The sequence below is a fragment of the Belonocnema kinseyi genome, chromosome 10 (genome assembly GCF_010883055.1).
Source record: "Belonocnema kinseyi isolate 2016_QV_RU_SX_M_011 chromosome 10, B_treatae_v1, whole genome shotgun sequence".
Classification (NCBI taxonomy): Eukaryota; Metazoa; Arthropoda; class Insecta; order Hymenoptera; family Cynipidae; genus Belonocnema; species Belonocnema kinseyi.
Window position 1 is genome coordinate 12247486 of NC_046666.1, and position 25436 is coordinate 12272921.

The 25436-nt window shown below is 23.9% G+C and overlaps 1 protein-coding gene across 1 annotated transcript in view; it reads right to left on the minus strand.

Moving 5' to 3' along the window:
- LOC117181025 overlaps nucleotides 1–25436 on the minus strand; it is a 97719-nt gene that overhangs the window by 4501 nt on the left and 67782 nt on the right. The window contains exons 8-10 of the mRNA XM_033373594.1: nucleotides 12052–12250; nucleotides 11194–11313; nucleotides 9235–9748 (exon numbers count right to left, since the gene is read on the minus strand). Of these exons, the coding sequence (XP_033229485.1) occupies nucleotides 9559–9748; nucleotides 11194–11313; nucleotides 12052–12250 (509 nt within the window). The 3' untranslated portion in view covers nucleotides 9235–9558. The remainder of the gene's footprint in view (nucleotides 1–9234; nucleotides 9749–11193; nucleotides 11314–12051; nucleotides 12251–25436) is intronic.

A 25436-nucleotide genomic window follows, 5' to 3' on the forward strand; every position in this document is an offset into this window, starting at 1 on the left:
ATTTAAAAAACAAATTAATTTTTAACCAATCAGTTGAATTTGCAAAAACAAAAAATACATTTGTTTAAAAAGACAGTTAAATTGTCATCATTTTCAACAAACCGCTCGTTTCCAACAACAACAAAAACATGAATTTTTAACTAAATAATTGAATTTTCCAGGCAAAAAGACAAATTTTTCAGAAGAAAATCAAATTATGATTCTGTAAAGTTGAATTTTCCAGGCAAAAAAAAATTATTTTCGATCAAATAGTTGCATTTACAACGAAATAATTAAATTTTCAACAATATTTGTTTATTTTAATTATTTATTATTTTATTTATACCTGAATTAATAATAAATTTGAATACAGTTGAATTTTTACCAAAAAGCTCGATAAAAAAAATTAATTTTTAACCAATATGTTGAATTTGCAAAAAAAAATTAATTTCTAACCAAATAGTTCTATTTACAACTAAATAATTGATTTTTCAGCTAATTAGTTGCATTTTAAACCAATTATTTAAATTTTCAAAAACAAAAAAATACATTTTTTTTAATTCAGTTAAATTATTATCCTGTAAATTTGAATTTTCAATACACGGCTCGTTTCCAACAACAAAAAATAAAATTTTAACTAAATATTTGAATTTTCAAGCCAAAAAGACGAATTTTTCTGAAGAAAATTTAAAAAATTCGATTTTCCGTGTAACAAGGCATTATAAGAATTATTATTCCCATAATTTTCACAGAAAAAATTGCGGGGACTATTAATTTTTGTAAATTATAAAACTTTCAGAAAATATTACGTATATTTTTTCATGTACGTACTTTTGTATTTCGGATTATATAGATATAATTTTGCTAAGATTCTCGAGAAAATTAAAAAAGATTTTTGAAAATTTTAGATAAGTGAAAATAAAAATTTTAAACAAAAAAATTCATTTGCGACTAAATGAATCAATTTTCAACCAAAGAAGATTGATTCTCCACGAAAAGTGATGATATTTTTAATACGAATTTGCAACAAAAAAAAACTCGAATTTTTAAGGAAAAAAGATTCCTCAGTTAAAAAAGAAAAAAAAATCAATATAAATATACTTTTTCTGGAATTCTTGAGAAAATAAAAAAAGATTTTTGATAATTTAAGATACGTCGAAAAACATATAGAAAAATTAAAAGAATTTTTTTTTATTTTACAAAATTTTACAAAATATCTTTCACACTGAATGGAATTATTCCAATTTTTTTAAAATAAAAAATAAAAAAACTTCATAAAATCTTCCAGATTCTTTCTTCATGAGGTCGGAAATTTTGTAAAATCTTTTTAAATAATCTCTTAAAATTAATTTCTCGACATCAAAAATCATATAAAATTTTGCAAATTCGACGATTATATTTTTTTAAAATCTCTACAGGTTTAACTTTTTTTTGCGTCTAAATATCTTTTCAGCTCAATCAAATTTTGCTTAATTTTGATTGTAAACGTTCTAAATTCTTTTTAGGAAATTTTAAACCAATTATTTAAATTTTCAAAAACAAAAAATACATTTTTTTTCAAATTCAGTTAAATTATTATCCTGAAAATTTGAATTTTCAACACACGGCTCGTTTCCAACAACAAAAAATAAAATTTTAACTAAATAGTTGAATTTTCAAGCCAAAAAGGACGATTTTTTCAGAAGAAAATCAAATTACGATCCTGTAAAGTTGAATTTTCCAGACAGAAAAAAAATTATTTTTCGTAAAATATCTTGTTTTCAACAATAACGTTCCATAAAAAAAAATAATTCAATTATTAATCTTGAAATTAAAATCGTACAATTTTGTCTAATTTTTAATTTCAATTCCAATTTCAAAAGTTTCAATCTAATTAAAATTGAAAATAAATATCCCGATTTCTCTCGAAAGGAGTCGAAAGGACGAGTCGTGGAGGGCCCATTTTTTAAAATAAAAATCCTTTTTCTTTCATTTCTCACAATTACTGATAAAAACCAATTACAATATTAATAATTAAGCTCATTACTAAATGCTTTCTGCTCCCAGCACGACCGCATTCCATACATTTTTTTTTTATTTTTTACGTTAAGCCTTTTCAAAATTCGCTTTCAACTATTGCCGGGGTTTCAATCTGGAACTTACACATACCCTGATTAATTTTTTCAAACTTTATTTACAATTTATCTACCCGCCTAGACAAAAAAAAATCATTTTATCGAGAAAAAAAGGACCAATCCACCTTCGAATAATCGAGAAAATCTCGATTTTTTAATTGCTCGGAGGTAGTTGTTTCCAATTTATGAAGGAAGACGAAAATTCAGGTTGTTTATTAACTAAGTGAGCAGAGGTGACAGTAAAATTTAGATTTTATTTTTAAAAAAGTATTTCTTTGGGAAAAAAAAATAAATAAATAAAATTGTCAATTATTTGGAGGATTAAGAAAATTTTAAATAACATCTCTGCTCAGATATTTTCAACAACTTTATATTTCTACCCGCCAGAGGATGGAGAATTTTCATGTTTAGATTTTTCTTTTTTGTGATTTTCTACCAAAATTATATTATTTTGATTTCCAGGCTTTCTGGATAGCTTGTTTTTCGAAGGGTTTGAAAATTTTATGATGAGTTTAGATTCTCCTCTAGTTGTAATTAAAAACAATTGATTTTTCAAGCGAAAAAGACGATTTTTTCAAAAGACAATTAAATTATCATCCTGAAAAGTGGAGTTTTTATCAAATAGCTATTTTTTAATAAAAAAAAAGATAAATTTTTTCACCAATTATTTGAATTTTCAAGTCAAAAAGACGATTTTTTTAGAAGAAAATTAAATTATCATCCGGAAAAACTGAATTTTCAACAAATGGCTCGTTTTTAACAAAAAAGGTGAAATATTAAACAAATAGTTGAATTTTTAAGCCAAAAAACGAATTTTTAAGAAGACAGTTAAATTATCATTCTGACAAGTTGAATTTTTAACAACAAAAAAAAGATTGGTCTATAACCAAAAGTTTAATTTTTAAGCTAAAACTAATATATATTTTATAAAGTAGAGTAATAAACATTGAAATTAAAATTTCAATTTTAAATCTTTGGTCATACGATCATTTATTAATAAAATTAGTTTATAACAACGTTTCGGCCACATTTTTGTGCCTTCTTCAGGTTTAAAACATTTTGTGTATTCTAAAATTAATAATATAATGTTAATTAATAAATAAATATTTAAAAGTCAGATTTTTTTAAAAAAAGTAATCGAAAATTTGTTTTAACAATGTACTCACAATTTGGGTCATTATAAAATTTTTTTTGGTGATAAATATTAAATCCATATTTGAGTCAGTGTTTTTTCATTTTCCAATCGAAAAATATCATTTCATAATCACTATTTGTTTAAAAAAATTATTTTTAATTTCTGTAGTCATACTTAAATAATATGTAGATTATTAAAAATTGTTGTGTGAAAATTTTTAATAATCTACATATTATTTAAGTATGACTACAGAAATTAAAAATAATTTTGTTAAACAAATAGTGATTATGAAATATTTTTCGATTGGAAAATGGAAAAACACTGACTCAAATATGGATTTAATACTTATCAACAAAAAAATTTTATTATGACCCAAATTGTAAGTACATTGTTAAAACAAATTTTCGATTACTTTTTTTAAAAAAATTTGACTTTTAAATATTTATTTATTAATTAACATTATATTATTAATTTTAGAATACACAAAATGTTTTAAACCTGAAGAAGGCAAAAAAATGTGGCCGAAACGTTGTTATAAACTAATTTTATTAATAAATGATCGTATGACCGAAGATTTAAAATTGAAATTTTAATTTCAATGTTTATTACTCTATTTGATGGACGATCGATGAAAATTCCTCGTGGTTGGTTACACCTTCAACTATACTTTTATATTTTATAAAATCGGTTCATTTATAACTAAATAATTAAATTTTCAAGTCAAAAATACATTTCTTTAAACCAAATTTAAACTATCACCTTCAAAAGTTGAATTTTCAACAAAGGGCTCGTTTTTCAACAATAAAGATGAATTTTTTACTAAATAGTTGAATTTTCAGAGTTGGATTTTTATTTTTAAAAAATGAATCTATAACCAAAAGTTGAATTTTCAAGCAAAATTGAATATATTTTTAATCAAATAGTTCCGTTTACAACTAAATAATTGAATTTACAAGTCAAAAAGACTTTTAAAAAATGTATTTTTAACTAAAGAGTTCAAAATTTCAAAAAAAGGAATTTTTCATAAGACAGTTAAAAAAAATATATAATCCAATAAATCCATTTAAATTGCAATCCTGAAAAGTTGGATTTTCAATAAATGGTTCGTTTTCAACAAAAAAAGATGAAATTTTAACCAAATAGTTTAATTTTCAACCAATCATGTGAATTTTCAATAAATCGCGTGTTTTCAACAAAAAATACGAATTTTTAACCAAATAGTTGTATTTTAAAAATGAAAAATAATTATTTTTTTAAACCAAATAGTTCGAGTAACAAGCAAATAGTTAAATTTTCAACAAATTTATTATTTTAATGAAAAATAACAATTTTTAACCAAATAGTTAAACAAAAATGGCTTGTTTTCAACAACAAAAAAATTAATTTTTAAACAAATAGTTGAATTTTTAGACAAAAAAAAATTATTTTTAATCAAATAGTTGCATTTACAACTTAAAAACATGAATTTTTAAGTGAAAAATACGCTTTTTTAAAAGACAGTTAAATTTTCATCCGGAAAAGTTGAAGTTTCAATAAATGGCTCGTTTCTAAGAAAAAAAAGATGAAATTTTGAACAAATAGTTGAATTTTTAAGCCAAAAAAACGCATTTGTTTAAAGAAAATAAAATTATGATCCTGAAAAGTTGAATCAACAAGCCAAAAAGACGATTTTTTCAGAAGATAGTTAAATGAACATCTTGAAAAGTGAAATTTTCAACAAATAGCTCTTTTTTAACAAAAAAAAAATGAATTTTTAACCAAATAGTTGAATTTTCTAGTGAAAAAGATTATTATTTTAGAAGATAGTTAAATTAACTTTCTGAAAAATTGGATTTTCAACAAATGACTCGTCCAAACAAAAAATTCAATTTTTAATTAAATAGTTGATTTTTAAAGCTAAAAGAATTTTTTAATCAAATAGTTCCATTTACAAACCAAAAAAAAAAAAATGAATTTTCAATAAAGAAATTCGTTTTTTAAAAAGACAGTTAAATTTTAATTCAGAAAAGTTGAATTTTCAACAATTAGTTGAATTTTTAAAGCTATAAACATTATTTTTAATCAAATAGTCGCAATTACAAATAAATAGTTGAATTTTTAACAAAATAGTTGAATTTTCAAGTCAAAAGATGATTCTTTGCGAAGAAAGTTAAATTACCTTCCTGAAAACTTAAATTTTCAAAAAATGGCTCGGGCACAAAAAATTTTAATTTTTAATTAAATACTGGAATTTTAAAGCTGAAAGAATTTTTAAAAACTCAAATAGTTCCACTTACAACTGAAAAAATGTAATTTTTAAGTAAAAAATACCTATTTTTAAAAGACAGTATAAATCGTCATCCGGAAAATTTGAATTTCGACAAATGGCTGGTTTTCAACAAAAGAAATTTAAATTGACAACAATTAGTTGAATTTTCGAGACGAAAAAAATTATTTTTAATCAAATAGTCGCGTTTACAGCTAAACAGTTGATTTTTTAACAAAATAGTTGACCAAAAAGTCGAATTTTTAATCAAATAGATAAATTTCCAAGTCAAAGATGTGATTTTTTTAGAAGACAATTTAATTATCTTTCTGAAAAGTTGAATTTTCAACAAATGGCTCGCTCTAAAAAAAAATTTTAATTTTATTAAATAGTTGAATTCTGAAGCTAAACGATTTTTTTAAATCAAATAGCTTCATTCAAGAACTGAAAAATATTGAATTTTCAAACAAAAAATACTTGTTTTATAAGTTAGTTTAAATTCCATTTGCAACTAAATAGTTGAATTTCAAGTCAAAAACATAATTTTTTAGAAGACAATTAAATTCTCATACTGAACAGTTAGATTTTTCAAAAAATTGATGTTTAAAAAAAAAGAAAGATGAATTTTTAATAAATTTTAATAAATTTTTAACCAAATAGTTAAATTTTCAACTCAAAAAAATGATTCTTTTAGAAAACAGTTACATTATCTTGCACCAAAATTGAATTTTCAATAAATTGCTAGTTTTTAAGATAAAAATTTAATTTTTAAGAAATAATTAAATTTTTAAGCCCTAAATACACATTTTTTAAAATAAAATAAAATTATGAACCTGAAAATTTGAATTAATAAGCCAAAAAGACAAATTTTTCAAAAAATTGTTAAATGAAAATTTTGAAAAGACATTTTAAATTGTCATCCAGAAAAATTATTTTTCAACAAATGGCTCGCTTAAGAAAAAAGGGTGAATTTCCAAAAAATTGCTCGTCTTCAACAAAAAAATATTATTTTTAATCAAATAGTCGCATTTACAACTAAATTCTTGAATTTTTAGAAAATAGTTGAATTTTCAACAAATTTTCAATAAAAAAAATTCATTTTTTAATTAAATAGTTGAATTCTAACGCTAAAAGAATTTTTTTCAATCAAATGGTTCGATCTACAACTAAAAAAATTGAATTTTCAAGTAAAAATACCTTTTTTTAAATACAGTTAAATTGTCATCCAGATAAGTTGAATTTTCAGCAAAAATCTCAGATTCAACAAAAACATCGAATTTTTAATCAAACAAATAAATTTCCAAGTCAAAAATATGATTTTTTTTAAGTTGACATTTTAATTATCTTCCTGAAAAATATAATTTTCAACCAATGGCTCTTTCTGAAATAAAATTTTAATTTTTAATTAAATAGTTGATTTTTAAAGCTAAAAGAATTTTTTAAACAAATGTTTCCATTTACAACCTAAAAAAAATTTAATTTTAAATTTAAAAATGGCTTTTTGTAAAAGACTGTTATATTGTCATCCGGAAAAGTAAAAATTTCAACAAACGGTGTTTTTTCAAAAACAAAAAAGTTCAATTTTGAAAAATTGTCTCGATTTAAACAAAAAAAGTCGAATTTGTAATCAAACAGAAAAATTTCCAAGCCAAAAATATGATTGTTTCAGCAGACAGTTTAATTATCTTCATGAAAAATTGAATTTTCAACAATTGGCTGGTTCTAAAAAAACATATGGAATTTTAATTAAACAGTTGAATTTTAAACCTAAAATAATTTTTTTAATCAAATAGTTCAATTTAAAATTAAACAATTGAATTTTAAAATAAAAAATACCTGTTTTTAAAAGACAGTTTAAATTGTCATCCAGAAAATTTAAATTTTCAAAAAATCGCTCGTTTAAGATAAAAGGTGAATTTTCAAAAATGGGTCGTTTTCAACAAAAAATGTGAATTTTCAACAATTAGTTGAATTTTCGAGACGAAAAAAAATATTATTTAATCAAATAGTCACATTTAAAAAATAAATAATTGAATTATTAACAAAATTGTCAATTTTTCAACTAATTTTTGAAATAAAATTCAAATTTTTATTAAATAGTTGAATTTTAATTCTAAAGGAATTTTTTAAACCAAATAGTTCGATTTGCAACTAAAAAAAAAATTTAATCCAATAGTTGCATTTACAACAAAATTATTAAATTTCCCATGGAAAAAAATTATTTTCAATCAAATAGTCGCATTTAAAACTATATAGTTGAATTTTTAATAAAATAGTTGAATTTTCAACAAAAAAATGAATTTTTTAATTAAATAGTTGAATTCTAAAGCTAAAATAATTTTTTTAACCGAATAGTTTTGTTTGCAATTTAAAAAAATTGAATTTGTAAATAAAAATACTTTTTTAAAAAAAAGACAGTTAAATTGTAATCCGGAAAAGTTGAATTTTTAACAAATGGCTCGTTTTAATCAAAAAATGTTTTTTTAATCAAATCGTTGAATTTCGAGCTCATTTTGAACAACAATAAAGGTCGAATTTTTAATCAAAGAAATAAAGAAATTTAACAAAATAAAATAAATAAAGAAATTTAACAAAATTGTCGAATTTTCAACTAATTTTTGAAATAAAATTCAAATTTTTATTAAATAGTTGAATTTTAATTCTAAAAGAATTTTTTTAAACCAAATAGTTCGATTTGCAACTAAAAAAATATATATATTTAATCCAATAGTTGCATTTACAACAAAATTATTAAATTTCCCATACAAAAAAATTATTTTCAATCAAATAGTCGCATTTAAAACTAAATAGTTGAATTTTTAATAAAATAGTTGAATTTTCAACAAATTTTCAACAAAAAAATTAATTTTTTAATTAAATAGTTGAATTCTAAAGCTAAAAGAATTTTTTTAACCGAATAGTTTTGTTTACAATTAAAAAAATTGAATTTGCAAGTAAAAATACTTTTTTTTAAAAAAAGACAGTTAAATTGTAATTCGGAAAAGTTGAATTTTCAACAAATGGCTCGTTTTCATCAAAAAATGTTTTTTTAATGAAATCGTTGAATTTCGAGCTAATTTTGAAAAACAGAAAAGGTCAAATTTTTAACAAATTTATATATAAAAAAAAAAGAAAGATGAATTTTTATCGAAATAGTTGAATTTTCAAGCTAAAGAGTGAAATTTTTTAAATCAAATAGTTCCATTTACAACTAAATAATTGAATTTTAAAGTAATCAGACGTTTTTTCAGAAGACAGTTAAGATTTCATCCCGAAAAGTTTAATTTTCACCAAATGGCTCATTTTCAGCAAAAAAAAGAAGAATTTTTAATCAATTAGTTGAATTTTCAACCATATATTTTATTTTAATTATTTCTTATTTTATTTATACATTTTTTAAATCAAATAATTAAATTTTCGAGCTAAAAAATATTTGTTTCATTTTTTTAAAATATGATTTTTTTTTGAAGACAGTTAAATTATATTCCTGAAAAATTTAAATTTTCAACAAAAGTCTCGTTTTCAAAATAAGCACTTCAAATTTCAAATCTTCACTTACAAAAAAAAACTGTCATTTTTTCTTGGAGGAGGATATAAACTCACACATACTTGACTCGTTCCCGAATTTATCAAATTTTCAAAAATTTAAAAAGGCATAAAAAAAATTAAAAACAACCAAAAAATCTATTCAGAAAGCCTGAAAAAATCCCGAAAGTACAAAAAAAAAAAAAAAAAGAAAAAGTAAAAAAATAATAACTTACTAAAAATCCGTAACTTCTCCATCCGAAAAAATGAAAAATGCTGCTGACGACAATGCCGATTAGCAAGATTGGATCCATTAAATTATTGTCCTATTGCCCAGGCCATGTGACACCAATCCGGATTGGCTTCCATCATTAACCGGAAGTGGCGCGGTTGGCAAAAAAAAATTCGCGGCATTTCTCGTCAATCGGAAACGGTAGAATCGGGTGGGCAAATTTAGAGGTGATTTTTTTGCCTTTTTTTTGGAACTTCGCTGATTTTTGGGGGAAAAAAATGGGAAAATAGGGAAATGAGCGCCTTTAGAGGGCGCTGCGATAGTTGCGCTACAAAAGCTGGGCGATGACGGGATGCAGAAGACACATGTGTTCAGCGCCTCGAATTGGAAGACGGTTGACGCTGAAATGCCGAACCATTTCCGGTATTGTGTCGAATGGTTTGCTAAACTGGCCCAAAATGAAGGCCTTTATGTCTTCGTGTTTCTGTATGCGCATGTGCATGAAACCTCGGGCGCTCCTGGAAAAAAAGGAAAGAGAGCAGGTTGAATTTTCAACAAATGGCTCCATTTCAAAAAAAGAAAAAAAAAATTAGGAATTTTCAATAAATGACTCGTTTTCTACAACAACAAAAAAAAAAGTTAAATTTTTTATCAAATGGCTCATTTTCAATAAAGAAAGGAGAATAATTTTTTAACAAATAATTGAATTTCGAGCCAAAAAGACTTTTTTTAAAGGACATTTAAATTATCATCCTAAAAAATTGAATTTGTTAACTAATGGCTCGTTTTCAACCATTTTTTTTTTAAATCAAATCGTTCAATTTCAAGCCAAAAAGACTTTTTTTAAATAAACTTAAATTATCCTTCTGAAAAGATAAAATGTTCAATAACAAAAAAGTTGAAATAACAACAAATGGCTCGTTTTCAACAAACAAAAATAATTTTTTAATCAAATAGTTGAATTTTGAGCCAAAAAGACTTTTTTAAAAAGAAAATTAAATTATCAGCCTGAAAGCTTAAAATTTTCAACAAATGACTCGCTTTCAAAAACAAAAAATTTTCTGAAAAATTTAGTTTTCAACAAATGGCTTATTTTCTATAAAAAAAGATGATTTTTTAAACAAATAGTGTAATTTTCAAGCCAAAACAATATTCTTATCAAAGAGTTCCATTTACAAGCAAATAATTAAATTTTCTATTAAATAGTTGAATTTTCAAACAAAAAAACTTATTTTTTAATCAAATAGTTCCATTTGAACTCGATGAATTTTCATCGAAATAGTTGAATTTTGAAGCCACAAAAAATATTCATATCAAATTTTTATTTTGGTAAAAAATTAAATTCTGTATTTAGTTAAAAATTAATCTAATTCGTAGAAAATTCAACAATTTCGTAATAGTCTTTATTTTGTTGAAATGTCAATGGTTTTATTCAATATTTGTCTTTTTGGATTAAAAATGTAATTAATCAATTTTCAAATAAAAACTGAAAGTAAAATTTTTAGGGACAAAAATTAATTTTTAAGGAATAAAAAAACGAGTTTTCAACGAAAAAAATTAATTTTTCAAATAAAAATGATTAAATTTCTACGAAAAGAGTTTGGTTTAAAAAGAAACAGTTGCATTTTGAATAAAAAAATATGATTAAAATTTCATTCCAGATATACAAATATTAAAAATTAAATAATTTACCAATTAATTTAATTTCTAATTTAAAAAGTGTTCACTAAATAAATAAATAATATTTATTTATATTTGTCAAACAGAAATTTGTATACTGTTTGATTTATACTTTAAAAATTTTAATTTTATCCAAAAATTTCTCCAGACTTCTAAAAAAAATCATAGGCTAATTAGAGTCTAATTATCTGCGAATTTAATTAGAATTTTTGATTACCTTTTGTACAGATGAACGATATAAAAAAATAAATAACAAAAATATTTAAAGTTAGATGCAACTTACTTTAACGAGAGCGAATAATCTTGCTTTGTAGATTCACTATTTCTGACGAGGTAACTCCCTTCCCGTAAAAGTCGGAGAACAGCTTCAGCTTCGATTCGAGTTATAGATCCATGGTACCATCTACCAAAAAATAATTTTTTTTACCTTAAACTGAAACTTCTTGCAGTTACCACTAAGCTACTAGATATACTTTTCAGTAGCTTAGCGGTAAGAGCTGACACGAAGCTCCTATGGAAGACTCTCGAGTAGCTTAGTGGTAAAAACAGAATTAAGAGGTTGTTCTTACCACTAAGCTACCAGAGATGCTTTTTAAGTAGCTTAGTGGCAAGCGCTCAAACAGGATTTAAAAGGTTCTATTAACACTTAGCTAATAGGGAAGAATATCTAATAGCTTAGTGGTAAGAGCTAAATTAAGAGGTTGCTCTTACCACTAAGCTACTAGAGATTATTTTTAGTAGCTTAGTGGCAAGCGCTCAAACAGGATTTAAATGGTACTCTTACCACTAAGCTACTGAAGAAAACACTCTAGTAGCTTAGTGGTAAGAACTGAATTGAGAGGTTGTCCTTAACACTAAGTTACTAGAATTACTTTTTAGTAGCTTGGTGAAAATAGCTGAAACAAGAGACATAAAGGGGTGCTCTTACCACTAAGCTACTACAGAGTCCTCTCCTAGTAGCTTGGTGATAAGAGCTGAAATAAGAGTGCGCTCTTAGCACTAAGCTACTAGAGATATACTCTAGTAGCTTAATGGAAAGAGCAGCCCAGCGGCATTCAGATTTACAGCGGAGCGAAAGAAGATCAATCTTGAAATATTTGTATTTAAAAAAATTGTTGAAATGATTTTTCAATATACCAACCCTTGTCTCTCTAAAGGAAGGTCTACGTCAACGAGGTCCGCAGCTACTCGGGACGCTGAAAGCTCCAGAGGAAGTCCTAGGCTCAAGCCGGCAGGTTTCTTCGGCCCAAGTTGGTTGGCCTCTCCTGTTCCAGAAGCATTTCCGACCCCATTTCCACCATCCAGATTCAAAGTCATCTTCGGTCTCGCCAAGCCGCCGCCTAAAATGAGTCACGCGACAGTTAGTCGCCTCGTCGAATCGAAACTTCCCCTATCTTCCCGAAAACTAATTTTTTTCTTTATTGACAGGGAACAACTGATCCTATCGGCAACTGTTTCACAGGGTGGCGATTATTGCCACTTTAGATTCCACGCCATTTCCGGGCTGGAAGCTTATCTTTTTTTTTTTTAAGATAAATTAATTTTAACAGAATATTTTAAAATATTTCAAAACATGTCGCAAGATTTACTAAATTTTAGAGAAAGAATCTAAAAAGACTTTAAATCCATTTTTCTAATTTTGCATATTTTTTTTAATTTTAGCGAAAATTAGAATAATTTTTAAAAACATTTAAAGGTATTTAGACTTAGTTTTTCCAGGTTGAATGCAACTTTAATCTCAACGAAAAATGTAATACATGATATTTCAACCAAAACATATTTTAATTTAATCTACATATCAGTTGAATTCGAACAAAAACATTCAATTTTTCCAGGAAAATAGTTGATTTTTCAACAAAAAATGATACTTTTTAACCATTAAAAATAATTTTCTAACGAAAAATAACAATTTTAAATGAAACACATGAATTTTCAGCGAATTAATTAGTTTTTTAACAAATTAGTTCCACTTTCAACCACATATTTGAATTCTTAACAAAAAACGTAAATTTTCAGCCAAATAATTAAATTGTTAAATTTTCTACTAAGTAGATTCATTTTTAAATAAATAAATTAATTTACAACAACAAAAAATGAATTTTCAACAGTGTAAATTAATTTTTAACCATATATTCGAGCTTTTAACAATACAAAAAATAATTTTTAACCAAGAAGAATAATTTTCTACAAAAAAAAAGATGAATTTTCAAACAAAAAGAAGAATTTTCAACTAATTTGTTAATTTAAAAGAAAAAATATTTTACTAAATTGTTGAATTTTTTACGAAGTTGATTCATTTTTAAATAAGTAATTTAATTTTCATTTTGAAAAAAAGAATTTTTAACCAAAAATGTAACTTTTCAACAAATTTTTTTTTATTTTCAGCAATATAAATTTTTTTAACCACGTACTTGAATTTGCAACCCGAAACATAAATTTTTAACCACGAAGAGTAATTACCGACTGAAAAAATGATTTTTCAAAACATACGTAAAATTTCAACGAAATGGTTAATTTTTTTACCATTAATTTTTTACATTAATTGCATTTTTAACTCAAAAACGCGAATTTTCATAAAAACCGTTGATAAAAAAAAAAACAATTTTCACGAAGTAGCTAAATTTTCTACAAAGTAGATTAATTTTTAACTAAATAATTTAATTTTTTACCAACCAATTAATTGTCAACAAAACAGTTGATTCTTTAAAGGAAAAAGATACTTTTAAACAAAATTATTTAATTTTCAGCAATCCAAACTAATTTTATTCGAAGATGCAAAATCTCAGAAATCTTAAAAAAAGTCTTGACACCTTTCAAAATTTATAAAAAGGTTCTAAAGTTCTCACGATATCTTAAAAAATCGACTTTTTGTTTTAAGTTTTTCAAAATCTTTTCAAATTTTGTATTATTTTTTAAATAAGAGGATTAAAAAAAATTGTACCTTTAACCAAAAAGTCTTATTTTTTAACTTGTTAAATAATTAACAAAAAAAAACAACAAAAAAGTTAATATTTCACAAAAAATATTTCAATTTTAAATAAAAAAGAGTGGAATTCATCTGAAAATGATTAATTTTCAACAAAATTGAATATTTAAATTTTCAGTTAAAAAAAAAAAAATTTTCCACAAAAATGTTAGATTTTTAACATAAAAAAATGAATTAAAAAAAATAAAATTGAAATCAACCAGGCTAGTAAATCAATGGGTTTTTCAGTATAATTTCATATTTTTTCAAACAACTTAAAATTAAATAAAATTTTTTTTTAAGTTATGAAAAGTCGAAAATTCAATTTTTAATTTAGTTCATTTTTAATTCTATAAAATGAAGTTTTTAACTGTTAAAATTCTACTGTAGAAAATTCGACTTTTGTCGAGAAATATTTTTTGGTTAAAAACTCAACTATTTTGTAGAAAATTGAATTATTTTGTGGAAAATTAATCTTTTTGCTTAAAAATCAATTATTTTGTTGAAAATTATTTAAATTGATGAAAATTAAATAATTTTGTTAAAAAATATCCTATTTGTTTAAAAAATTAACTATTTTTTGAAAATTTAAAATTTGTGTTCAAAAGTATCGTATTTGATTAAAAAGTCAACTGGTTTATTGAAAATTATTTTTTTTTGGTAAAAAATAAAATTATTTAGTAAAAACTTAAATATCAAAAACTTACTTGAAAATCTGTAATTTTCGCCGTAAAATTAAATTACTTTGGTAGAAAATTGAACTATTTTGTAACAAATAATACTTTTTTTTTTAATTCATATTTTTTTGATGAAAATTATTCATCTTTGTTAAAAATGTCCGTCCTTTGTTGAAAATTAAACTATTTGGCAAAAAAAATCTACTTTGTTGAAAAATTTATCTTTGTTAAGAAGTATAGTTTCTGCTTCAAAAATAAACTGCTTCGTTAAAAATTAATTCGTTGGTAATAAAATAAAATTTTTATTTATTTTGGGTTAAAAATGCAATTTCTTTAATAGAAAATTTAACTATTTATCTGAAAAATTATATATTTTGTTGGAAATTAAAACATTTAGTTGAAAGTTGAATTAATTTGTTAAATCATTAATTTGTTTTGTTGAAAATTGTACTTTTTCATTAGATAATTATTTTTAATGGTTGAAAATTCATATGTTTTGTTGAAAATTCATTTTCCTTCTAAAAATTATTCTGAATGGTTGAAAATTCATTTTTTTAGGTGAAAATAAAACATTTATAATTTTAAAAAATAAATAAAATCTCTTAAGACATTTTAAAAATATTTCGTATTTTTCCTAAAATAAAAAAAACTGCAAAATTATAAATATTATAGGAAAGTCTTCCAGATTTTGTTTTTGAAAACGTTAGAAATCTTGTAAAATGCTTTAAAATTTTTTTAGAATATTCTCTTTAAAATAATTTACCTCAAAAAAAAAAAAAGATAAGCTTACAGTTAAAAGCCCTTCTTTCAGGAAAGGTGATCGAAATTCTGTCGACTCTTTTTTGTCAAGGCTGTTTCCCATCATGTCTCCGAAATTTACTAGGGAGGTAATTTTATTTCCGGAAGCAATCTCTCTAGTTAACTTCCGACATAAATGACATAGGTCCAGGAAAATTCGTCTGACAGGTGTACCATCGAGTTAAGTAAAAATACAATTCAGGTGCGTCGGAAAAAAAAGAATTAAAAAACAAAAAAGGCAGTGCTTGGCTAACTTTTTTCCCCTTAAGACTTCCATCGTACTCGCCATCAATCCAAAAAAACCTTTCTTTCGCAGAAGATTCTTAAATATTAACGAAACGCAGCCCTTCTCTACTACTTTTCCAGATTGGCCATCTCTTTTTTATTCAATTTAATCCCACAGCTCTCCGGCGATATGTGTCTTCAATTTTCTAGTTCCCACTTCGTTCTCCAAAGCCAATTTAATAAAATTAAACAAAAAGTGCTGTTTTTTTGCATAAGATAAATATTATATATTAATAATACAAATCTTTTCTTTAAAATTCATGTTTTTTGGTAGGAAATTATATTTTTTGGATACAAATTTATGTTTTTATTTGTAAATTAAATTATTTAGTTAAAAATTAATCTACTTCATAGAAAATTCAACCATTTCTTGAAATTCGTTATTCTGTCGTGGAAAAATCAAAGGTTTTGTTGAAAATTCGTATTTTTTTGTTAAAAATGTCATTACTTTTGTAGTAAATGTACGTATTTTGTTCCAAATTCATAATTTTGTGTGGATGATTATTCTTTCTGGTAAAAAATCCATATTCGCAGAAAATTAAACAATTCCATGAAATTCGTTTATTTGTTGTTGAAAAGTTCACAGTTTTGTTTAAAATTCTACTTTCAGGGTTAAAAATTACTTTAAATTGTTAAAAATAAAACACTTTTGTTGAAAAGGCAACTGTTTTGCTGCTTTTTATTTTTTTTGAAAATTAAATTATTTAGTTAAAAAATCATATAATTCGTAGCAAATTAAACAATTTCGTATGAGTGTTTTTTTTTAAATATCAACAGTTTTCTTGAAATCAGTTTTCTGGGTTAAAAAGGCAAGTACTTTGGTAGAAAATTTATTTATGTGTTTGAAAATTTCCGTATTTTCTTCAAAATTCATAATTTTTGATGGATAATTATTCTTCCCGGTTAAAAATCCATGTTTTTAGTTTAAAATTAAGTTTTTTAATAAAAAAATTTATCTACTATACAGAAAATTAAACAATTCCGTGAAAGTCGTTTTTTTGTTGCTGAAAAATTAACAGTTTTTTTTTATTTCTACTTTTTGGGTTAAAAATTACTTAAAATTTTTCAAAATAATACACTTTTGTTGAAAAGGCAACTTTTTTGTTGATTTAAAAAATTAAAAATATTAAATTATTTAATTAAAAATTCATATAATTCGTTGCAAATTCAAGAATGTCGTAAAAGTATTATTTTTAAATATCAACAGTTTTCTTGAAATCAGTCTTTCTGGGTTAAAAAGGCAATTTTGATAGAAAATTAAATTATTTCTTTGAAAATTTCCGCATTCTGTTGAAAATTCTTAATTTGGATGAGAATTCATTTGTATTAGTAACAATTAATTTACATTGTTGAAAATAAATTTTTTTTTTAATAATCCAATACAAGTATTTTGTTTAAGGTTCATGTTTTTGGTTGAAAAATAAATTATTTAATTAACATTTATTATACTAAGCAGAAAATTAAACAAATTCATTTGGTTGTTGAAAAATTAACATTTTTGTTTGAAATTCGATTTTTTGGGTTAAAAATTAATTCAAATTGCTAAAAATAAAGCACTTTTGTTGAAAAGGCAACTGTTTTTTTTTTTAATATATTTTTGCAAATTAAATTATTTAGTTAAAAAATCATAATTCGTAGCAAATTAAAAAATTTCATTAAAGTTTTCTTTTTAAATATCAGCAGTTTTCTGTTTATTTTTATTTATGTTTTCCGTATTTTGTTGAAAAATTTGTCTTTTGTGAAAAATTATTCTTCTTTGTATATGGTTAAAAATTAATTTACATTGTTGAAAATAAAACAATTTTTTAAGAGTCAACTGTTTTGTTGAAAATTAATTTTTTTGATTGAAAAATTCAATAAATTTCGTAGAAAATTCACGTATTTTTCTGAAAATTCAAATTTTTCGTGGATAATCATTCTTCCTGGTTAAAAATTTATTTTTTATTTGATTCAAAATTAAATCATTTAGTTAAAACTTACCCTACTTTGTAGAAAATTCAACAATTTCGTGAAAATCGATTTTTATTTGTTGAAAAATTTAAAGTTTTGTTTCAAAATTTATTTGAAAATTTCCGTATTTTGTTCAAAATTCATAATTTTTTTATGGATAATTATTCTTCCTGGTTAAAAATCCTTTGTTTTTAGTTTAAAATTAAAATTTTTGATAAAAAAATTAATCTACTAATTTTATTGAAAAGGCAACTGTTTTTTTATATATTTTTTAAAATTAAATTATTTAGTTAAAGAATCATATAATTCGCAGCAAATTCAAAAATTTGTCAAAAGTGTTTTTTCCTAAATATCAACAGTTTTGATGAAATCAGTTTTTCTGGGTTAAAAAGGCAATTAATTTGGTAGAAAATTTAATTATTTGTTTGAAAATTTCCGTAATTTGGTTTAAAATTCATCTGTATGGCTAAAAATTAATTTACATTGTTGAAAACGAAACAACTTTGTTAATAGTCAAATAGTTTTTTTGTTGTTGAAAAATCAACAGTTTCGTTGAAAATTCGTCTTTTTAAATTAAAAATGCAATTACTTTCGTAAAAAATTCAACTATTTGACTTAAAATTCATTTTTGCCCGAAAATTATTCATGGAAAAAATTCATGTGTTTGGTTAAAAATTGACTAATAATAATAAAAATAGAATAGTTAAATTTCCAGTAAAAAATAAATTAATTTGCTACCAACAAATATGGTCAAAAAGTAATTTACATGATTGAAAATAAAAAATTTTGTTTAAAAATGCAACTGTTTTGTTAAAGAAAATCTTTGTTACTTGTTGTCATATTATTTGATGGTTTAAAAGAATTAAATTTCAAGCGATCTTTTTTTTAGATAAAATGCGAGTTTGCAGTTCACTCATACAATTTATCAACAATTTTGCACTTGCAGCATTTTGACAGCCATACAAACGTGCTTGAATGCACTTTTCATTTCCTGTTCTTTGCAGGAAATTGAAAATCGACTGAAAAGATTGTATTCAGCGAAATTGAAAAATATGTTAAAACTGCGATTAAGAACACACTATAAAGCCCAAAATTGTATGAAATAGTGGAGATAAGGTGATTTATTTTACGAAATATATTGCATTTTCAAAAAAACAGTTGATTTTTCAACTCGTAAAAAAGAATTATAATAAAAGAGCTGAGTTTTCAAGACAAAAATCGAATATTTTAGAAAATATTTGACTTTTAAATGCAAAAAGATGTATATTCAACAACAAAATTAATTTACAATAAAATATTAATTTTCCATCAAATAGTACAATTTTTCACAAAAAAGATTCTTCAGTCAAGAAAGAAAAAATTAAAACATTTCAATTTAAAACCAAAAAGACAACAAATTGAATTTTGAACTAAAGATGAATTATTAAATCAAAAACATGACATTAGAATTTTCTACGAAAATAGTTTAATTTTTAACACAAAAAAACTCATTTTTAACCAGAAATAAAGCAGTTAAATTATCAGATGAGAAATTATTTTTTAAAAAATTTAAAAAAATAATTAAATTTTCGACCAAAAAGATAAATTTCTTACTAAAAAGGATAAAATTTTTAACACAAAAATATGATTTTTTAACAGAAAAGTTATTTTAGAACAAGCTAGTTGAATTTTCCACCAAACCGTTGAATTTTCTAACAAACATTAAATTTTAAGCAAAAAAAATAATTTATCTAGAAACCAATTGGATTTTCATAAAGATTTAAACGATTTAAAATATTTCACCATAATTCCAATGATTTAAAAAGATTCCACAAAGATTAAAAAAATGTTAAAAATTTTACAGAGTTAAAAACTTTCATAAATATTTCAAAAGGTTTCAAAGATTTTTAAAGATTAGAAAATATTTCAAAAGAATTTACAAAGATTTCCAAACATGTCAAGAAAATTTTTTAAATAAAAATTTCAAAATATTTCTCAAAGATTTACAAGGGCTTCACAAAAATTTTAAGGATTTCAAATCTTTGAAAATTTTCAAAAATATTTCAAAGATTTTTAAAGACTAGAAAATATTGCAAAATATTTCTCAAAGATTTAAAGATTTTCCCATGACATATTAACAAATTCTCAAGTATTTCAAAAATTCAACAAATTTCAAAAAATTTCAGACTTAAGATTTCCCAGAAACTTCAAAGATTTAAAAATATTTCAAAGATTTCAAAAGCTTTGAAAGATATTAAAAGATTGGAAAATATTTTTAAAAGTTTCAGAAATATTTCAAAAATTTCAAAGGTTTAAAAATATTAAATATAAATTATTATTTTTTATGATTATTTTTATTATTGTTATGATTAAGTACGTAAATATATATTTATTTGTTAAAAAAACAAATAGGACTTATTGTTTTCTTGTAGATAATACATTTAATTAAAAAAATGCATTTCTTTAGTAGTGTTTAAGGAAAGGTAATTTATTCTAATACACTTTCCTCTAGAAAAAAATTAAATTTTTGACACCAGGTCCTATTTTGTAAACAAATAAAGTCATTAAACAAATAAAAGGATTAAAATTTTAACCAAGATTTATGTTTAATACTAGGGTGGATGAAAAAATTTGCTAACATCTTAAATTTTTGTTTATGATCCAATTGTGAGAAACTAATTTTGCGTAAACAGCTTCAAGGTTACGTATTACTTCAATTAAGTTTAGCTGTGAGAAAAAACAAAGATTCTTTATTGCTTTCTTCAAGATAATACATTTAATTAAAAAATGCCTTTCTTTAGTAGTGTTTAGGGAAAGTTCATTTATTCTAATCTACTTTCCTCTGAAGAAAAATTAAACTTTGTACACAAGGTCATCTTTTGTAAACAAATAAAGTAATTAAACTAGTGAAGAAATAAAATTCAAGCCAAGATTTGTGGTTCATACTAGACTGGTTAAAAAAAAAACCTTCTAATGTTTTCGATTTCTGTTTATGATCGAATTGTAAGAAACGAATTTCGCGTAAACAGCTTCAAGGTTACGTATTATCTCGATTAAGTTGAGCTGTAAGAAAAAACAAGGATCCTTTATTGCTTTCTTATAGGTCATACATTTAATTTAAAAATTCTTTTCTTTCTTAATTTACTGCACAAAAGACACAAGTGTATTTGTGTAACGGGATATTTGGGTAACTGTTTACGCAAAATTCAGAACATTCTAGAAACTTAGCACGGACACGAACCACTTAATCCGCAAAATGCTCTCAAAGTCGGACAGGTAGGAATCTTGATCTAGAACCGCTCCTGCGAATCTACTTCTTCCCGTAATCCCCTTTTCTTTTACAAAATCCCCTTTTTAGCTAAAATTGAATGAATTAAAAAAAATCTATAAACTCTTGATAACTTTTTGGTGATTAGGGTGTAAATGAAGTATGTAGCTGGTATGATATAATATCCAGCAGGATATATTTTCCCCACTGGTTCATCCCCCTCTAATCTGCGAACGAATTGGCTGGCGAGCATTGGCACCGGCTGGGAAATGAGCCTTTGTAGTTCATATTTCATGAGGATCGGAATGTATCAAAGATTCCAGGCAGGTTGGAAGTGTTTGTTACCACATCAGCGAGGGTGGTGCCAATGAAGGGTGAATAACGTGGTTACACGTGTAACATCTGGAAGAGCGAGACGATCCACAATCTTCTCCACTGAATTTCGCATCTGGGAACGACTTTTCAGATGTTCGAGACGGGAAAAGTAAGTGCCATAACGACCATCAGAGATGACAGTCCTTCCCCTATTCCCCTACTTTTTCCCCTTTTTCCAAAAATTCATTTTTCCCCTATTTCCGAAGAAATTTTCCCTTTTCCCGTTCTCTCTTTAAATATACTAGGTTTGAGAACAAGCCGGATTACCCTGGATTACCTCTTTGTCAAGAATTACTCTGGATTACTTAATATTTCCGAATTGGATAGGATAACATTAAATTATTATGGATTAATCTACCTAAACTAATCACGCGAATTTTTAACAAAATAGACAACATTTTAACTAAATAAGTAAATTTTCTACCAAAAAAAGAAGAATTTGGTAAGTTAATCAACTAATATTGGCAATTGTGAGAAACAAACTTTGCGTAAACACTTAGCCACATATCATATTACACTAATACACTTGTGTTTTTTGTACACTGAATAAAGAAAAAATGGTATTTTTTATTAAATGTATTATCTATAAATAGCAATAAATCATCTTTGTTTCTTATCGTAGATAAACTAATTGCAACAATAAATGACCTTGAAGCTGTTTACGCAAAATAGCTCATTGGGAGATTTCATTCATTATTAAACATGAAACATATTTAATATTTTTAAATATTTTAAATTTTCGAAACCTTTAAAACCTTTGTAAATTCTTTTAAATACTTTTAAATCCTTAAAACCTTTTCAATTCTTAACTAAAAAAATACATATGAATTTCCGCCTTAAAATGGAATAGTTAAATTTGCAGTTAAAAATAAATTTTCAAACAAAACAAAAACAATGATCTTTCAATAAAATAATTTAATTTTAGAACTGAGATGATTTTTTTACCAAAATAAAGCATATTCAAACAAAAAATGACTTTTTAACAAAATAGCTTAATTTCAACCAAAAATGATACTTTTTAACGAGATTATTTAATTTTAAATAAAGCAGATAACTTGATATCAAATATTCGAATTTTCAGTCCAACACGTGCATTTTTAACCAGAAAAAATCATTTTTCACAAAAAAAAAGATAAATTTTCAACTAAATAGTTAAATCTTTTTATCAAAGTAATTAAAATTGTAACCTAAAAAAACGAATTTTCAACAAAATTGTCGATTTCTAAATGAAAAAATTGATTTTCACGATATTGTTGAGTTTTCTGTAAAGTGTATTAGTTTTTCATTAAATAATTTAATTTTCAACAAAACAATTGATTTTTAAACTAAAAAGAATTTGTTTGGAAGAAATTGTTTAATTTCTACCAAAGTAAATTAACTTTCAACCTAATAACCGTATAACTATTGAAAATTTAAAATAATGGATAATTGTCATTTTAACAAATAAAAAATCAATGGTTGAAAATAAAATAAAATTGATAATTGAATTTCGAACCATTGAAAATTCTTTTGAAAAATTAAATTTCAACTGTTGATAATTGAATTTTCAACAGTTTAAAACTCAAGTTAGTACATTATTATTATTGTTTCCAAAAAATCAACTTTTACCGGAATTTTTGTTTATGGATTGAAACATTTATTTAATCATTTCGATTTTATTTTTATTGCAACAATTTAATTCTCAACAGTTAGATTTTTAACAATTGTAAATTTAATTTTCTTAAATGGAAGAAAATTAAAAATTTAATTTTCGAGTGTTGCGAATTGAAGGAAATTGATCATTGCATTTTCAACAGTTGAGAACTCAAGTTAGTATATTATTATTATTATTATTGTTTTCGAAAAAATCAACTTTTATCACATTTTTTAAGGGACTAAAATAATTATTAAATCAATCAAAAAAATGAAATTTCTTTTGAATAGTTAGAGTTCTGTTGTTGAAAATTAAAGAACCCTTTTTTCATTTTCAACCGATGAAAATTAAATTCTTGAAATTTAAAGCAAATTAAAGATTAAAATTTCAAATAATGAAAATTCAATGGTTGAAATTTTAAGGAAATTGAATTTTCAACTGTTGAAAATTAACGAATATTGATAATTGAATTTTAAACAGTTGAAAATCCTGGGTTTAAAAACTGAATAAAATTAAACAATAAAATTTCAGCTGTTTAAAATTAAAGAAACTGTTTGAATTGTCAACAGATGATAATTTAATTGTTGAAATTTGAATTTTAAACCGTAAAATAGTAAAGAAAATTGATTATTTAACGAGAAAATTCAACTGTTCAAATTGAAGTAAATTAAAAAAAGAAATTTAAAGTGTTCAAATTTGAGGAAAATTAAATTTCCAACCGTTGGAACATAAAGAAAATTGATAATTGAATTGTCAATAGTAGAAAATTATTTTCTTCAAATTTAAGTGAGTAAAAAATTTAATTTTATATCTACGAAACTTAAAGAAAATTTAAATTTCTTTTTTGATAGTTTAAAGTTCTATTGTTGAAAATTAAAGAAACCGTTGGAATTTTTAACAGATGAAAATTGAATTCTTGAAATCTGAAGAAAATTATAGATCAAAATTTAACTATTTAAAATGGAAAAAAAACTTAATGATTAGATTTTCAACAAAGGAAAATTCCGTTGTTGAATTTTGAAGGAAATTGAATTTTCAACTGTTGAAAATTAACAAATATTGATCATTGAATTTTAAACGGTTGAAACTTCTAAGTTTAAAAATGGAATAAAATTAAACAATGAAATTTCAGTTGTTTAAAATTCATATAATCTTTTTGAATTGACAACAGACGATAAGTTAATTGTTGAAATTTTAAGAAAATTGATCATGTAACTAGAAAATTCAACTTTTAAAAATTGAAGTAAATTAAAAAAAGAAATTTAAAGTGTTAAAATTCTAGGAAAATTGAATTTCCAACTGTTGGAACTTAAAGAAAATTGATAATTGAATCATCAACAGTTGAAAATTCTGTTGTTGAAAGTAGAAGAAAATTGACAATTATAGAAAACTGATCATTCAATTTTGGAAAGTAGAAAATTCATCTGTTAAAAATTGAATAAAAATAACACTTAAATTTTCGACTGTTAAAAAAAGAAGAAAACTAATAATTAAATTCTCAACAGATGCAAATCCAATTGTTTCAAATTGAAGGTAATTGATAAAGAAAGGAAATTGATAACTGAAGAATATTGATAATTAAATTTTCAACAGTAAGAAATTCTATTGTTGAAAATTAAAAATTCTGTCGTTAAAAAATGAAGAAACTTAATGATAGAATTTTGTATAGGCAAGAAAAAAATATATCACACAGGTACCCGGTTGCGCACACAAGCGTTGAAAGAAAAGCTTCAAGAAAATCTTCAAGGAAATCTTCAAGAAAATATATTTTAATCTTTCGGAGTTTCGAAATTAATTCTTTTTTTTTAAGGATAAATCAGGACTCCTTCCTATCGTAAATCCTCTGCAAATCTCTTTGTCTCGTTCAGGAATTTAGAGACCGCAATAAATACGAATCAACTGTGATAGAGATCTCCAAACAAGGGTAAACCCATGTTTTCTTTCCTGGACAGGATGTGTCCTGACGGCTATACGTCTTATATTCGCGGGAAAATTAAAAGTTCCTTCTTTTCGCTTTAACGTCACTTCGAATAAATTTTCTCCTCGCTGCTCCTCTGTAACGCTAAATTTCCCTAGAGGCCTACCGTTTTTATTTCTACATCTTTACTTGCTAGACTTATGCTACAAGACAGGTTGCCTTTGAATGTCAGATGTCTTATACAATTCAAATTCGAAATCTCAAGACTGCGCATTTTTTCCCCTATTCCCCTCTTTTTCCCCTTTTCCCCTCTTTTTCTCCTATTCCTCTCTTTTTCCCATATTACCCTCTTTTCCCCTTTTTTAATGAACTCCTATTTTTAAACATTATTTCTTCAAAAAAAATTTTAAATTTCATTTAAAATTTCATTTAAAATTATTTCCTAACTTTTTCTTGTTTTGAAGACACTTCCTCTTTTTCTTGTTTTCCCCCCTTAAATTCACAATGAATTAATAGAACACAATAAGACAGGTTGCCTTTGGATGTCAGATGTCTTGTACAATTCAAATTCGAAAACTCAAGACTGCGCATTTTTTTCCCTATACCCCTCTTTTTCCCCTTTTCTCCTATTCCTCTCTTTTTCCCATATTACCCTCTTTTCCCCTTTTTTAACGAACT